Raw genomic sequence first — 17,500 nt, forward strand, 5'->3', positions numbered from 1 at the left:
ATTGGGGAAGAGGGAGTGGAGATGATAATCCAAGCTGGGACATGAACAAAGGCCCTCCAGAGCCTGTCATTGCTTCCCTACCTTTGCTTGCTCCATGTGTTCTGAGATTCCATCCCTGGTAGAATCAGCCTAAGGTCAACATGAGGGTCTGTGAGGTTCTGGGGAGACCACGGTGGTAGAGCATCTTTGTTATTGTTCCAAACCTGCTCAGGCTACATCTTATGCCTCCTTTCAGGGCTCCTGTGGAATGGTAGGAAACACTAGGGGAGCAGGGAAGGTGTCTGTTCTCTCTTCCCTTCCCCCAGCATCATATGTGGCAATTTATTTATGAAAGTGTTTTTAATATGCTTTCCCTCCTTTTATTTGGCAGGGGTGACAAGAAAGTCATCTGTAACAAATTCATCCAGACGGTAAAGTCCAGACCTGTTTCTGGGAGATTAGGATGAACGAACATGTATCAATATATCTACTTACAAATTAACCAGGAGTTGCATTTTTTTAACATATGAATCTGACTTTTCCAACTACAAGGATGGTGCTGCCTGGCTGCCCATCCTCATTTGCTTTCCTCCTTGAGCCCAGTGTGTCTTCTCCTCCCCTATAGGCAACTGGGTTGGTGGCATGTGGCAGGGGGTTCAGTTTGTTAGAAATGTGATAAGCTATGTAGACAGGATTATCCTTTTCATGATTTCTTCTTACAGAGTGCTGTCACTTGTCTGCAGTGGCCAGCGGAGCACATCATTGTCTTTGGACTGGCTGAAGGGAAGGTAACAGAGGAAGAGAAACACAGGAGAGGTGGTGGGTGGAGATAATGGTTCTGGAAAGAGAAATATGGTTAAATTTCTCCCTTAGGGTCAAGTTGTGTATTGGGGGAGAATACAGAAGAACCAGTTTTTTGTTATTTATTTTTCTTTCCTTAGGATCTTGGTGGGATTGAAAGTAGCCCAATCAGACTTGTATCCATTTTCCCATTTCCAGGTTCGTTTAGCAAACACTAAAACTAATAAATCATCTACCATCTATGGGACAGATTCTTACGTGGTATCACTGACAACAAAGTAAGTAAGGAAGATCAGTATCCCAAGAGCTTGGAATTGTAGGAAGAAGTGATGCGGATGTTGGGACTGGGAGACTGTAATATGGAAGGTGGAGAGGACTGGTAGGACTGGTAGCAGGAAGACCAGATAGGGTGATGTTTGACAGAGAAAGGGGATTCCTTGGTGAGACAGAATAATCTCTTTCCTTGGCTCCTCTTCCCCTTTTTTAGTTGCTCTGGGAAAGGAATTCTCTCTGGTCATGCAGATGGCACCATTGTTAGGTATTTCTTTGATGATGAAGGCTCTGGAGAGTCACAGGTATGATTAAAGCGTGCTGTGTCATGGGGTAAGGAAACCCAAGACCCCTTCTAGAGGAGGGCAGACATTAAGATTGACGTGCTAGGGGAGGTAGCTAGAGGAGAGAGGTGGGAGGGGGGCCATTTGGATACAGCCACAGAATTTGTGTTCAGGAGGCTAGAGCTTAAAACTTGTGGGATAGAGGGAGTCAAGTGGAAGGGATTCTGAGAGTAAGGGAAAGCAAAAATTATTCTCATCTATGTAAAAAGTATATTTATGTATACAAATTCATAGGGGAAAAAAGTCATTTACTCTCGAGAGGGAAAAGATGGGGGATAAATGAAATGTTCATAATTTACTCTCTATAATTCTGTGTTGTTTGAATACCTTATATTAAGAATTATTTGCATAGGGCGCCTTTCTGGCGCAGTTGGTGGAGCATGTGAATCTTGATCTCAAGGTTGTGAGTTCGAGCCCCATGTTGGGTGTAGAGATTACTTAAATAGCTAAAGCTCAAAAAAAAAAAAAATTACTCATGTAATAATTAAATTTATTTCCCCTAAAAATAAGAGTCATATGCTCCCTGTGGGCCTACCCAACGTTGGTCAATGTCTAGGAGATCTTCCTTGGAGGCTTTATAGATTTTTTTTAAAGGACTCCAACATACAAGTATTTTGAGGCTTCCTCTTGAGCACAATGTCAATAAGCATGTATGTATGTCATACATATGTGTGTGACAATATAAAACAGAAAGACAATTTGTGAAGTCCTCCAGATTAGGATGTGTTGGTGTGGGAAAATGTTGAAAGATTTACACAGAGTAGGATGATCAGAGTGAGCGTGTTAGGTGCTAGAAAGGAGAAATGCCCAACTGGAGCTGTCAGAATTAGTAATTGAAATGCTCCCCTTCTGTCTTAGGGGAAGTTGGTTAACCACCCATGCCCACCCTATGCCTTGGCTTGGGCAACCAACAGCATCGTGGCTGCAGGCTGTGATCGGAGGATTGTGGCCTATGGAAAGGAAGGCCATGTACTACAAACTTTCGATTACAGCCGTGACCCTAATGAGCGGGAGTTCACCACAGCCGCCGCAAGTCCTGGAGGCCAGTCTGTTGTGTTGGGAAGTTATGACAGGTGGGTCCCTTTCCATGTGCATCTTTTGTCTGCTTTCCCTATGTACACTCTGCTTTAGCCAGTTATTCTCAACCAGAGTGGGAAACTGGATGAGAATCAAGTGGATATTGAAAGAGATCCTCAACTTTTAATTCACACACTTCCTTTTTCCTGCTCCCACCATCTGTTGGCACTCTGGAAGTTCCAGAATGCACCAGGATTTTGTCTCTGTGCCTCTCTCTGGGATTCCACAGTCGAATTCATCTCTACTCTCTTTGTATGACTATTGCCTCTTTTCAGACCACTGGCTTAGTGTTTGTCACATTATTACTTTTTTAAGATTTTATTTATTTATTCATGAGAGACACCGAGATAGAGAGGCAGAGACACAGAGGGAGAAGCAGGCTTCATGCAGGGAGCCAGATGTGGGACTTGATCCTGGGACTCCAGAATCACACCCTGAGCTGAAGGCAGATGCTCAACCACTGAGCCACTCAGGCGTCCCATGTTTCTCACATTATATTACACTTTGTGTTTATAGCTATCTGGCAAAATTGAAATGCCCTTGAGAAGAGGACCTATTCTTTTTTTTTTTTTTAATCTCCAGTGCCTAAATTAACATCTAATACATAATCTACACTTAAATGTTTGGCGAATGAATGGAGGGATGGATGGAACAGTAAATAAACAGCTAGGTCTGGGTCTCCTCTCATCAGCTTTGTCAACCCTTTGTCAATCTCATGTGTGTTTCCTCCTTCTTTTTCTGTTTCTTACTGTTTCTCTTTTCTTTTTCCTTATTTTTCTATTGCTGACAGCTTATTTTTCTCACCAGCTAAGATCTCCTTTTTGTTTTCTCCATTCCCATCATTCTTACCCCATTTTACTTTTGACTTGGATTTTCCCAGCTTCCTTCCTTTGAACCTTTTTGTCCTCTCCAATGAAATTACTTAGCTTGTGTGTTCTCTTTTACTTCCTTCTCTAATACAGCAAGACTCATGTCCTTCAGTTACCCACCTATTTCCACTCTTTTGCTCAGCCTCCATTTCTTCTAAAAACCACCTACTTAATTTCAGACTTCGGGTGCTCAACTGGAGCCCTCGAAGAAGCATCTGGGAAGAGGCAAAGCCCAAGGAGATTGCCAACTTATACACCGTCACTGCCTTGGCCTGGAAACGGGATGGCTCACGACTCTGTGCGGTGTGTTTCACTAGTAGTCCCTTTCTGCATGGGTGACTTTCTCCAAACTAGGAAAAATCCTGCCTTCTCCTAAAGCACTCTGTCCTGAAGCTAGAGAATCTCCTCTTCCCTTTTGACTCCAACCTAAAAATATGACATTAAAGGCAGGAAAGAGAAATTCACACTTTATTGGAAGCCAAAAGAGACAAAGAATTCTGTAGGCAGGGCTGATTTCTCCCTTTCATCCCATCACTATCCTTGAGTCCTGTGGTTGCCACCTCTTCCCATCTGGTACTTCCAAAAACTGCCAGCCCTTTTACTGCCAACTCTTCTCTAGATTCTAGAACCTAGGTTTTGAGAATGTCTCTAGATATCCTCCCCATGCCTGTTACCTTTTATGTTCTCAACCTCCCTTCTAGGGCACACTCTGTGGTGGAGTGGAACAGTTTGACTGCTGCCTCCGGAGGAGCATTTATAAGAATAAGTTTGAGTTGACGTATGTGGGACCTAGCCAGGTAAGCAGCTGATAGCCTGCTATGCCAAGATCTTACCAGTGTTCATTCATCCTTGTGATGCTTTCTTGCCTTCTGGACACAGACAGTGTCAAATTTAACCCCTGGCAGAGCCGTTTTAGAGAACAGAATATGTTGGGCAACTTTCGAAGTTATTGTACTTCCGGTTTATTGTAAGAAAAGATTTAAACACCAGACCTAAGGGGTACAGAGATTGCCACTTACATCTTCCTAGTTTAAAATTTTACTACCTGGGGTGTCTGGGTAGCTCAGTGAGTTAAGTGTCAGACTCTTGGTTTCGGCTCAAGTCATGATCTCAGGTTTGTGAGCTGAAGCCCCGCATCAGGCTCTGGGCTGGGTATGGAGCCTGCTTAGATTTTCTGTCTCCCTCTCCCTCAACCTATTAACTGTCCCTCTAAACAAAAAGAAAGAAAGAAAAAAAAAATTTACTACCTATATGCAATCAACTGAGGAGCTTAGAATTATGCACGTGAATAGCATTGCTTTAGGGCCTCTGAACTCACTGTGTATGACATTGTAAGGTAATTCTTAGTTTCTGAGACCACTTTTCTCTTTTCTCTATCTCTATCCTTTTTTCATTCCATTTATTATTTGTTGGTCTCTTCTTTTTTTCTTTTTTTAAGATTTTATGTACTTTAATTAGAGAGAGAGCATGAATGTGGGTAGGGAGAGAGGGAGCAGCAGGCTCCCCAGTGAGCAGGGAGCCTGACGTGGGGCTCAATGCGGGGCTCGATCCCAAGACCCTGAGACCATGACCTGAACCAAATGCAGATGCTTAACCACCTGAGCCACTCAGGCGCTCCCTCTTGTTTTTCTTTAAGATTTTATCTTTAAGTAATTTCTACACCCAACATGGGGCTTGAACCCACAACCCTGAAATCAAGAGTTACATGCTCCTGGACTGAGCCAACCAGATGCCCCCATTCTTTCATTTTCTGTCCATTCTCTATGTGTGAGCACTGTTAGGTATTGAGAATACAAAGATAATTATCTGCAGTATAGTGTCCCTTAATCAAGAAGATCATTCTAGCAAAGGAAACAGGTTTATGAAATGACAGTATTGTACATGTGATTAAAGTAATCACAAACACTTTCACAAGAGGTACAGAGATGTAGAGAGAATGATTGGTTTTACCCCATATGTAATATATATTATGTGTTATAAGTATTGAGAGAATCTTTGAAAGCATTCATAAATAGTAAAGCACCATGTGAATGTGAGGTGTCATTTTTACCAACAATAACCCAGGCTACGTAATATTAAAGATATTAGCTTTATTAGTTTGATACTGGAGTGGAGAAAGGGCACAGCATGTTCACCCCTCTTTGGGATTGGGAGATCAGACTTGTACCTTCCAAGGTGATTGTGAAGAACTTGTCATCGGGGACCCGAGTGGTACTCAAGTCACACTATGGTTATGAAGTGGAAGAGGTGAAAATCCTGGGAAAGGAACGTTACCTGGTGGCCCACACATCAGACACACTGCTGCTGGGGGACCTGAACACTAATCGCCTCAGTGAGGTAGGAACCATGAATGGAGGGGTGGGAATCAGTATCTTGAGTTGCTACTTCAAGGGAGCCAGGGTCCTGAGGGGGAAAGATGTAACATGCTGGGGTTGGGGAATTCTGGAATGTGAATCCCCACCGTTGGGCTATTTTTACCTCATCTCTCAGAGACCGAGAAACCTAGGGTAAAATCTGACCCAGCATCTGTTTTGTGCAACATCAAGACTGTCCTGAACTCAGTCTCTCTGCCTCCTCCCCTGTCATTCTTTCAGCATTGTCTTGGATAGTTATCCACATTGTTCCTTATGTCTTCTCCCTCCCTTACAGGTTGCTTGGCAGGGATCTGGGGGCAATGAGAAGTATTTCTTTGAAAATGAAAATGTGAGTAGAGCTTGATTAACCATCACCATCTCAGTAAACCTCCTTCTAGCTCCTATGTCAGAAGGATAGCAAATGGCCAGGGGTTGAGGAGAGAGCAGATAAAGAAGGGAGAGTGAAGTAGGCAGAGGAACAGAATAAAGAGAAAAGTGGGAGTCACTTTGAACTAGCAGGATACCTCCCTCTACTACTTTGGTCTCTCTCTTCATGTAAACTTCCCACCACATGACTCTTCCATTCATCCCCAGGTGTGTATGATCTTCAATGCTGGAGAGCTAACTCTAGTGGAGTATGGGAGTAATGATACCCTGGGTTCTGTACGTACTGAGTTCATGAACCCCCACCTCATCAGGTAACCCCAAAAGGTTCTCTAAATTTTTGAAACCTAAAAGAATTCCTTTTTTAACTTTTAACTCGTGGTCCTGAGATGCATCTAAAAACTGCATCCCGTGTGTTACTTCGGGGCCCTTGATAAACATCTTGATGGCCCAAGCCCATTCCACCTTACCTCACCCTTCATGTTTCAGCGTCCGCATTAATGAGAGGCGTCAGCGAGGAATGGAAGACAATAAGAAATTGGCTTATCTTGTTGATATTAAAACTATTGCTATAGGTGAGTAAGACTCTCTCATAATTCTGATAACAAAATAGATATTTACAATACACTTCCATATCACAAGATTGCACACAGTGGAGAATCCAGGTTTCTGAGAGGCACCAGGTAAATATGTGACTCCGCTCTTACAGAGGATATGTGAAATGTACAAATCCATGTCTGTGAGTTTGTATCTAGATATATAGATACAGATACACTGTTACATATATTGGCCTGTCCATATAATTATTCCTGTTCTTTAGGCATGTATCTTAGGGTTGGAAATTATAAATTTAGAGAGGAACCATTAGTGAATTTATGAATTTTCCTGTTTAGATTTCCTAGGATAATAGACAATTACAACTTGAAGGGGACTTATTTTCTGTAGACTTTGTCATTAGTAGCCAGTGATGACAAACTTTATTTGAATTTCACAAATGTTCACATAAATAAATCTTATTTTGTATATTAATAGTTAACTCTGTATCATGAAATGTTTTAAGCACAGAAAAATGCATATAGAATAGCATAGTATTTCCTAAGAAATATAGAGAATAACATATCCATATAGCATAGTTGGTAAGAACAAGGGTCTGGAGTCAAACCTCTCTACTTCTGTGTGATCTTAGGTAAGTTCCTTACCCTTTCTATATCTCAATTTCTTCAACCACAAAATGGGGATAAAAATAGTAACTACCTTTAAAAAAAATAGTACCTATCTTATATGAAAAGCACTCCGATTAATGTCTGGCACATAATAAGCAACAAATGTTAGCTATTAATAACATTATTATTACTTGCGTACCCACACCCAGTTCTATCATGTCCTGACCTTTCATTATATTTACTTTGGATCTTTTAGCTCTTCTCTTATTGAGGGACATGTAAGTTGGTTTTTCACTGTTTCTACTATTTTGGTTCTCTAAGATTTACACCTAGGTGGAACTGCTGAATCATAGAAGAGGTACATCTGCAATTTCACTAAATATTTCCAAATTGCTCTCCAAAGAGATTGTACCAATTTACATTCCCACCAACAGTTAGAGGTCCCAGTGTTCTGCATTCTCTCCAATACTTAAAATTGCCTGACTTCATAATTTGGCTCAATCTGATGTACATGAAATAATATCTCATTGTATTAATTTCTGTTGTTCATTTGTTCATTGGCCGTTTGGATTTCTTCTTCTGCGTATTGCCAGTTCTTATCCCTTGCCTATTTTTAAAATCAGGTTATCTCTTCCTTATTGACTTGAAGGATTTCTGTGTATGTGTGTATCTAGCCTTTGATGGTCATTTATATTGTGGATATTTTGTCTCAGCCTCTTTTAGTGTTCAGACATTTTTAATTTTAATGTAGTTCATTTAATCACTTTTTTAAAAAAGATTTTATTTATTTAGACACACAAAGAAAGAGAGGCAGAGACACAGGCAGAGGGAGAAGCAGGCTCCATGTAGGGAGCCTGACATGGGACTCGATCCCCAGTCTCCAGAACCACGCCCTAGACTGAAGGTGGCGCTAAACCCCTGAGCCACCCAGGCTGCCCATTTAATCACTTTTTAAGAAATAGTTTATGATTTTTGAGGTCTTGTTTAAGAAGTTTCCTTGAGGCACCTGGCTGGCTCAAAGGAGCATGTGACTTTTGATCTCGGGGTCATGAGTTCAAGCCCCATGTTGAGTGTAGAGATTACTTAAACAAAACTTTAAAAAAGAAAAAGTTGGGCAGCCCCGGTGGCGCAGCGGTTTAGCACCACCTGCAGCCCAGGGCATGATCCTGAAGACCCTGGATCCAGTCCCGCGTCGGGCTCTCTGCATGGAGCCTGCTTCTCCCTCTGCCTTTGTCTCTACCTCTCAAAATAAATAAAATCTTTTAAAAAAAAATTAAAAAGAAAAAGTTTTCTACTCCCTCCTTTAATTTTTTAAATTTACTTTCACCTGGAATTAATTTTTGCGAATAATGTGGGTATAGATCATGTTTTACTTTTTCCATGTTTAACCATTTATTGGAAGTCCATTCTGTACCCACAAATTTGTAATGTCACCTCTTATAAATCAAGTTTCCAAATATATATGAGTCTGTTCTTAAGATACTTTTATATTTCATGAATTTTATATATCACATCAGATGATTGAGCTCAGAAATGTAAGTATCTATAATGGAAATAATATAGTCTGGTGGCCCTATGTTCTAGTGGCAATAATGATCCGTGAGACTTTGGACAAGTCACCCCACTCCACAGGGCTCATCTTCAGTAGTGTATAAAATGACAGAGTTCTTCTCTTAACCTTTTTTGTTACCAGCCTCTTTGAGTATCTAATTAAAATCATAGATCCTTTCCCAGAAGAACATACATAAACATACGATTTTGTGTGTGATTTCAGGGTGTTCACAGAAATAGGGTCCCCATAGCTCTAGTATTTTATGATTCTACTGAGAAATTGGGACTTTAAAACATACGGCTTTATCATGTTGCATTTTAATTAAAGGAAATTTCATTTTTAAGTTGGTCTTCCCAGTTGTAGACATTAGCTGGCATTTGGCCTTTAGCTTCAGCATGTATAACAAAGGCAGGACATTGCACGCTGGTAATGTATAAAAATAAGAGTAGTGAATGGGCTGTGTTCAGGAGACCCCCTGAAAGCATCGTAGCCAATGCTGAGTGGTCTAAGTGTGATCATTTCCTATATTGTCTACAAAATTCACACCAAACTAAAAAACTCATCCTCAGCATGATCAACCTAACTTGAGTCAGAGGTTCCTCCTGTTTTGTCTGTGGGCCTTCACCATTGTTGACCTCTCAGTACTCTTACATCATAGGCACTCAAAGTGCAGGCAACTCCTTGTAGCAAAAATGTTCATGAAGGTCATCTCATCCATCAGCTTTCTCTCACTGGTGTGCTGGAATAGGAATAGGGCTCTTTCTTAATGTGCTCAATGCTGCCTTCCAGAGGATTTTGTGAGTAACAGAAGCCAGTTGCTCTGATCTGTTCTGATGGGCTATGAGACAACCCCAAGAATCCCAGAGAGGAATCACATTTCTTGACACATCTAGACCTTTGGAGTTAACTACAGAGTTAAATTTTAGTAGAAATCTAGTATTGTAAGCACCTTAGCAAAATTATGTTTTATTGACTGTTTGCATTCCTCATAACCGTAGACTGATGCATCATTCTTAAAGCCCAGCATACCATTGAAGGCAAGACTTTTGCAGGCTGCCTCATGTCCTATATATGATTTTGTGGAATCTGTCTTCTTAACCCCCGTCTCCTTTACTTCGTAGTGGATCTGATTGGTGGCTACAACATTGGCACCATCAGCCACGACAGCCGTGTGGATTGGCTGGAACTTAATGAAACTGGGCACAAGCTTCTCTTCAGGGACCGGAAACTTCGTGTAAGGAGGGTTACTAAGGCCTTAGCCATTGAGTAGTCAGTCCATAGAGGATGTGGTAGTACCTGCCATCAGGGATTGTAGGGGGCAGGATGGGACATAATTTTTTGGTTCTGTGCCATTAACATATAGCAAAAGGCACAGAAGAATCAACATTGGGCTGACATCATAGCCCATCCTATATTACCCTTAAGGAGATGGCACCAAAGTCCAGAGGGGAATTTGGGAGCTGGTTTCTCTCTTACTTCACAAATCTTTGCCCTCGTGAAACTGCATCACCTCCACATGCCGAGCTGACCTTTACCCACACTCGTTCCAGTGTCCTTCAGCTACACGTATCTGACAGAATTAAAGCTGGCTTGAGGAAAGTCCCTCATGAGCCCTTTATTGACTCTGATCTCAATGAAGTACACCAAAGAGCTCAGCCTCAAGGGCAGAGAGACTGTCTGGTGATTATTCATTTCATTTTCATTGTGCTGTGAAAGCCACATCACAAGTTTCCAGACCATTTAATTTGCCTGGTGACCTTACTTTTGTAATCCAATCTGGCAACCCTGGCCCAGAGTTACTCTAAGAATGAAAGTCTGTCCTTCCCCTAACTTAAAATTCTGGGTGTAGATCTTTGCTTACTCGGTTATCTCTTATTGGCCAGTGTCAGCATATACCAAGTCAACATAAACTTCAAGTGTTGCAGGTTATTAAGCTTTGAAATTCAGCATCTACTTGACTGGTGGGTCAGTTCACCACATTTCACCATTAAAGAAATGGTCAAGATCAGAAAACATTCTATATCCCCTTCTAATTGTATTACCTCTTCCTTCTTTAGTTACATCTATACGATATCGAAAGCTGCACTAAGACAATGATCCTCAACTTCTGCTCCTACGTGCAATGGGTCCCAGGAAGTGATGTGCTGGTAGCTCAGAACCGAAACAGCTTGTGTGTGTGGTACAACATTGAGGCACCTGAGAGGGTCACCATGTCCTCGATTAGGGTATGTTGACACCAGAGCACCTTAGACATAGTGTCAGACTGATTGATTAGGACCCTGAGGAAGCTCCCAAGGTTATTTGGTTTTCTCTGGACCACCACACATAATCTCTGTAATAGAGTTGGAAACTAAAGCTTATACTCCTTCCCCACAGTGGCCTGGGTTCCAGAACCATCCTTCTTCAGATTCCTGACATTAAGTCCTTGTAATATCCCTATTACAGTGGCCCTAGGAATTCACCAGGTTCATAATGAGTTTTCTTAAGCTGGAAGAGCCTCCATGGGAAGGGCAGATCTGTTTCTGTTCCTGTGTGCTGCTTCTCTGTTGTACGCCATTCAGAGTTCGTTCTTAATCAGCCTGAAGGTCAGACACTCTGTCTATCCCACCAGCATCACTTACATTCCAGTGGTCTTCCAAAATCTGGGAAGAACTGTGAAAACAAGAGAAGCCCTTGTGCTAGGCTGGGATGACTGATATGGGTATATGTAGAGCACTTGAGAGGTTTTTTTTGTCCTTTTTCTATATCTCTTTTTTTCCTCCTTTCTTGCCTCATTTTAGACTAAGTTTGGGGCTTGGGGGTTGTTTTGTCCTTTTTTAAACACCATTTTTCATCTTTTTGCTTTGGTAGTTTTACATTTTATTCCTACAGTGGTTACCCTCAGAAGTTTACCGTATACTTAAATTAATAGTCTCAAGTTATTTAGCATCTAACTTCCCGGCAAATGATACAAGGACCTTAACTTTGATCACCTCCCCTTTGCCATTTTGTTTAAAGATTTCATTTATTCATGAGAAAGAGAGAGAGAGGCAGAGGGAGAAGGCTGCTGGCAGAGAGCCCGATGTGGGACTCGATCCCCAGACCAAAGGCAGACACTCAACGCCTGAGCCATCCAGAGGTCCCTGTTCAGTATTTTGTTATCCACAAAGTTAGATATTATTCACTTACGCAGCCAGAACTTGTTTACTACCATCATAGTACCAGTTTCTCTGTTCACTTTTTCTTTTGCATTGATCTTCCCTCTGGAGTTATTTTTCTTCTCCTTGAGAGAAAGTGTTTTAAAGACAAATGCTCAGTTTCTGAAAATTCCTGAAATGGAATTATCTGAAAATGTTTTTATTTGGCCTGTTCTTGAAAGATACTTGGACTTCCTACTCAATTCCAGATTGGCAGGTTTTCTTAGCCTTTCACAAATACTGTCCCACTGACTGACTTCCTTTGTTCTGAGAAGCTTATTAATAGCCCTTTCTGTCCTTTCTTTCTTGCAGCTTTTAAAGTCTTTTTCTTCAGCACTCTGAAACTTCACTATAATACATCTGCATGTAAATGTCCTTTTACTCATCATGCTCCATGTATATGCGTGTAAGGGAGCACATTTACGAGGAACCCAGTTGTTCCTCAGCCATGAGCTCTTCAAATGTTGCTTCTTCTCTTGCACTCTCCAGTCTCCCCCTCAGAACTCTAATTAGGCATGTGTTCCATTTCTTGTTCTGTCTTTGTGCTTCTATAACCTCTCTTATTCTTCCTTTCTCTTTTTCACTCCATGCTACATTCTGGGTAATTTCTTGCAGGTCAGAGATTTGCTTTCACCATCATCTCATCTGCTATTGAAACCATTTACTGAGTTTTTTTTTTTACTTCAAATATTGAATTTTTCATATGGTTTTATTTGGTTCTTTCTCCAGTCTGCCTGGTCATTTTTCCTACTATGTGCTGCTGAAGCAAGTACAGCCTGGCCACTTTTGATAGTCTCTTGTCTCTTGCTTAATTTTTCATTCCATCTTTTAGGTTTTTAAACATTTTATACTTATACTCCATAATTTTTTTCATAACTCATTTTTAATACTGGAAATCCTTGCAGGCCCAAAAGTGCTGTAGTTATTGTTTACTCTTTTATGGTGGTTCACTTATATTTTATTTTGGTACTATTTTTTTTATGGGGAGCTCATGTTACATTGAATATAATCTGTTAGAATCTCAAGGGCCTAACACGGACATATTTTCCTCCAGAGATGATCAGTGTTTGCTTCTGTAGGAATCAGGCATATTAATGACTTTTCTTCCCTTTCCTGAAGAAAGGATCCCAGATTTCATGACTGATGGATTCTCAGATTCATCCTGCTGGAGGATCCCTGGTTTATTCTTCCGCTACTGTGTTTGCCATCAGGGCAATTGTACCCTTTCCGCTTGTTCTCCTTCTGTTTTTCCCTGCTCAGGTTTTAGCTAGCTTGCTTGCTTACCTGCTTGCCTGCCTGCCTTCCTTCCTTCCTTCCTTCCTTCCTTTTCTCTCCTTTCTTCTTTTTCTTCACTTCCTTTCCTTCCCCTCCCTCCCTCCTCCTCTCCCTCTTTCCCTCCCTTCCTTCCAGTAGGAGACAGGGTAAGAAACATGCCTAGTGATTTTTTTTATTTTATTTAAATTCAATTAATTAACATATAATGTATTATTGGTTTCAGAGGTAGAGGTCAGTGATTCGCCAGTCTTATATAACACCCAGTGCTCATTACATCACACACTTTCCTTAATGTCGATCACTCAGTTACCCTGTCCCCCCCAACCCCCTCCCCTCCAACCACCCTCAGTTTGTTTCCTATGATTAAGAGTCTCATGGTTTATCTCCCTCAATGATTTCATCTTGTTTTATTTTTTCCTCTCTTCCCCTCTGATCATCTGTTTTGTTTCTTAAATTCCACATATGAATGAGATCATATGATAATTATCTTTCTGTGATTGACTTATTTCACTCAGCATAATATCCTCTAGATCCATCCACGTCATTGCAAATGACTAGATTTCATTTTTTTTTTTTTTTGATGGCTGAGTAGTGCTAGTCCATTGTGTATATATATATACCACATCTTTATCCATTCACCTGTTGATGGACATCCGAACTCTTTCCATAGTTCAGCTATTGTGGACGTTTTTGCTCTAAACATTGGGGTGCAGGTGCCCCTTTGGATCACTATATTTGTATCTTTGGGTAAATACCTAGTGGTGCAATCACTGGGCCACAGGGTAGCTCTATTTTTAACTTTTTGAGGAACATCCATACTGTTTTCCAGAGTGGCTACACCAGCTTGCATTCCCGCCAGCAGTGTAAGAGGGTTCCCCTTTATCCGCATGCCTAGTGATTTCTTCAGATGAATTCAGCAACAAATGCATTAAATAGTATGTCCCAGATTGAAGTTTTATTTCAACCGAGGACTCAAGCTGGAAGCAGAAGTGGATGCACACTTTGTCAGTTTACCTCCAGGCATTAGTGTGGGCACAGCTGAGTGTAGTTTAACCTGAAGGTATTAGCATAGATAAGGAATTCTTACCTGCTTGGGAGAAACTAAATGTTAGGCAAAGGCCACTGTAATTCCCCGCAGTCTGTGAGCACTAGGGTCTAGATAAGGGTGGGTCCATTCTGTGATGGCATCTGTGGAAACACTAACCTGGAATTTGGGTGGGGTGGGGGAATTGAAATTTTACAGGGCGATGTCATAGGTCTGGAACGGGGTGGGGGGAAGACCGAGGTGATGGTGACCGAAGGTGTGACTACAGTTGCCTACACGCTGGATGAAGGCCTTATCGAGTTTGGAACAGCCATCGATGATGGCAACTACACCCGGTGAGAGGCTGGGCTAATAACCCATGGGGTGTGGGAGAGTCTGGTTCTGAGGAGGGAGGACCTGGGATGGGCCAGAAAACTGGCCATGTTGCCCCTTGCCCCATCACCAGTTTTCCTCCTTGTCTTGCTGACGCTGGACTGTTGCTTTCTTTTCTTCTCTCTTCAGGGCAACAGCCTTCTTGGAGACTCTGGAAATGACCCCTGAAACAGAGGCAATGTGGAAAACCTTGAGCAAACTGGCGCTAGAGGCAAGGCAGCTCCACATTGCCGAGAGGTGCGGTAGACGAGAACCGAGGTGCTGGGCAGCTAGGAAGGATAGCCAGGAGATATTGTGCCAGTAGGCCGCTCCTCCCAGTGCCTAGGCACAGCTTCCTTTCCATGCCAACAACAATCTTAGAACCCTTTCATGTAGTTATTCCAAACATTCTTCCATCCTAGGTTATAGGAGCATGTCTTTTCTTGTTTTTGCTTCCCTTTCTTATAAGTAGGTGCCCTTTCAGAGTTTTAACATCCATACCCTCCACTCCACAGTTGATGTGTATTTCCGAATGTGGTATAGGAGTGTAGTTAGTAGGACAAACTTGGGACTCTAGACTCTGAGTTATCTTGGCTCTATCAGCTTGTATAACCTTAGGCTAAATGAACCAACCTTTCCAAGCCTTGGTTTCTCAATTTTCTCTCTGTAAAATGAGGGTATTAATACAATTTACCTCCTAGGGCAGTAAAGAAAGTGTGGTGGCAGTGAAGAAAGTGAGAGAATCTGTGCAAAGAGTGCAGATTCTAAGTGCTCAGTAAACGTCAATTGCTGCTGTTTTTGTCCAGGAGTCCTCTTGGACCCCTTCTTTCCCATACCCCCACAGCTAGACTACCAGCTTCTCCTCGGCCCTGACCCAGCGTCTTTAGAACATTTCCTGAAGTTTTTACTGTCCAGCTCTACTATCTCCACCCTAGAACAGACCACACCTCAACTACCTGCAGTGTCACAAAAGTCTCTTAGTCTCACATACCATCTATTCATCGCATAATAGCTGAGGTCATTTTTTAAACCATAAATTAGATATTGTCTTTTTTTATTTTCTCAGAACTTGCCAGTAGCTTACTGTTCTACTTAGTATAAGATCCATACATACTCTTTGCCGTATCCTAAGGCCCTACAGTATTGGGCCTCTGCCTCCTTCTTATGCCAGGTACCTCCTTGCCCATTAGTCTCCAGCCACCCTGGCATCCTTTGGGCCCTTTGAGCAAATCACACTCACTCCTTCCATGGTACCTATACATGTACTATTCCCTCTGCCTGGAATAATTTTTCCCCATCTTGCCATGACTGACGTTTTCTTGTGTTTAGATCTCAGCCCCTCAGATAGGCCTTCTCTGACTACCAGCTCGACTGTTTATATGTAATTTCGCACTATTTTATTTCACTCATTCTCTGATCTTTATTTGCTTACTAATTATTTGTTTCCACTAGAAAGTAAGTTCTGTGAGAGCAAGGCCCTCATCTGTCTCATCCCCTTGTGTTGCCAGTGACAAAAACAGTGCCTGGCACGTAATCAATGCTCAGTGTGTATCTGCTGAGCCAGTGAATTCATGATGATCCTATAGTAATACTGCTGTTACTATGGTTGCCTCCAAACTATAGGTGCTTTTCTGCTTTGGGCCATGTAGCAAAAGCTCGATTCCTGCACGAGACCAATGAGATTGCAGATCAAGTGTCTCGGGAATATGCAAGTATTATCCTCCTGAATTATTCAGTCTCTCAAGCTGAGATTTCTCTTCATGATCAACCCCATGATCTCTGGCTTTCCAGCCATGGCTTGTTTGCTCTATTCTTCCTACCCCACCTCCACCCTCAAGTCAAACCACTCTGGAATTACTTGTCAGATCTCATCCTCTAAGCCCATGAAGTTTTTCAGCTTTCCAATCTCTTAGCTTCCTCGTCTTTTGTGGCCTTCCTGTTTAAGCTCACACAGACAGAATGGCTCTGGCAGCACCAACAGAATAACAGAACCTTCTTCCTCCCCACAGGGTGGAGAAGGAACAGACTTTTACCAGGTCCGAGCACGCCTAGCCATGCTAGAGAAGAACTACAAGCTGGCTGAAATGATCTTCTTGGAACAGGTAATGGGAGCAGAGGAACCAGATTGAAGAGGGGAGTGGGGTTGGTGGGGAAGGGAAGCAAGGCAAACAGAGAAGAGGAAAGAGGACTGGGGAGAGCTTTTAGAAAGGTTTGTGCAGCTAATTTCACTCCTCACTTCCCCTCTGCATTAGTCCTTACAGTTATGTCTCTTTCATAAACTGTCTGCTGTCTCCCCCTGTACTCCAGAGCCTGTCCTGGCAGTTCTTGTGCACACAGGCAGATCCAGGTTTGTGGGGCCTAAAATGAAAGCTTACACAATTTGAGGAGCCCTCTTTAAGAAAAACCTGCCTTGGAAGGGGCCTATGCAAATAAGATGCCCTGAGGCTTAAGCTGCTTTTACCTTCATAATAAATGGACCAATGCTTGTACATAAGTAAAGGATGAGGTTTTCAGTCCACACAGGCTGGCATCGTAGCCAGACTGAGAACAGCCTGCTGATTTCTGGCCCTCATATGTCTTCCTGGTGTCCCTCTTTCCTCTGCCCGGATCCTCCCCAGAATGCCGTCGAGGAGGCCATGGACATGTACCAGGAGCTACACCGTTGGGATGAGTGTATCGCAGTGGCTCAGGCCAAGGTATGACCAATTCTGTCTTCTCCACAGTGCTCACAACTCAGTTCCACCAATATCATAGGCCTTCTCTAATCAAGGATGCTATAGGAACTGGAACAGAGTTGGGTCTGGGAGTTAGGATGGTGGTGACTGGGAGGATTTCCATTGTTACAGTGGGATTGGAGAAG

General features: G+C 42.2%; 1 protein-coding gene across 1 annotated transcript in view; it reads left to right on the plus strand.

Annotated features, from left to right (window-relative positions):
- IFT172 (intraflagellar transport 172) overlaps positions 1-17,500 on the plus strand; it is a 37,643-nt gene that overhangs the window by 3,735 nt on the left and 16,408 nt on the right. The window contains exons 4-21 of the mRNA XM_025984002.2: positions 371-410; positions 702-767; positions 979-1,058; positions 1,268-1,355; positions 2,253-2,467; positions 3,520-3,643; positions 4,042-4,137; positions 5,516-5,677; positions 5,990-6,043; positions 6,289-6,392; positions 6,568-6,653; positions 9,915-10,027; positions 10,851-11,018; positions 14,488-14,624; positions 14,791-14,898; positions 16,264-16,348; positions 16,650-16,742; positions 17,259-17,336. Coding sequence (XP_025839787.1) covers positions 371-410; positions 702-767; positions 979-1,058; positions 1,268-1,355; positions 2,253-2,467; positions 3,520-3,643; positions 4,042-4,137; positions 5,516-5,677; positions 5,990-6,043; positions 6,289-6,392; positions 6,568-6,653; positions 9,915-10,027; positions 10,851-11,018; positions 14,488-14,624; positions 14,791-14,898; positions 16,264-16,348; positions 16,650-16,742; positions 17,259-17,336 — 1,897 coding nt within the window. The remainder of the gene's footprint in view (positions 1-370; positions 411-701; positions 768-978; positions 1,059-1,267; positions 1,356-2,252; positions 2,468-3,519; positions 3,644-4,041; positions 4,138-5,515; positions 5,678-5,989; positions 6,044-6,288; positions 6,393-6,567; positions 6,654-9,914; positions 10,028-10,850; positions 11,019-14,487; positions 14,625-14,790; positions 14,899-16,263; positions 16,349-16,649; positions 16,743-17,258; positions 17,337-17,500) is intronic.

The sequence above is a fragment of the Vulpes vulpes genome, chromosome 8, assembly GCF_048418805.1.
Source record: "Vulpes vulpes isolate BD-2025 chromosome 8, VulVul3, whole genome shotgun sequence".
Taxonomy (NCBI): domain Eukaryota; kingdom Metazoa; phylum Chordata; class Mammalia; order Carnivora; family Canidae; genus Vulpes; species Vulpes vulpes.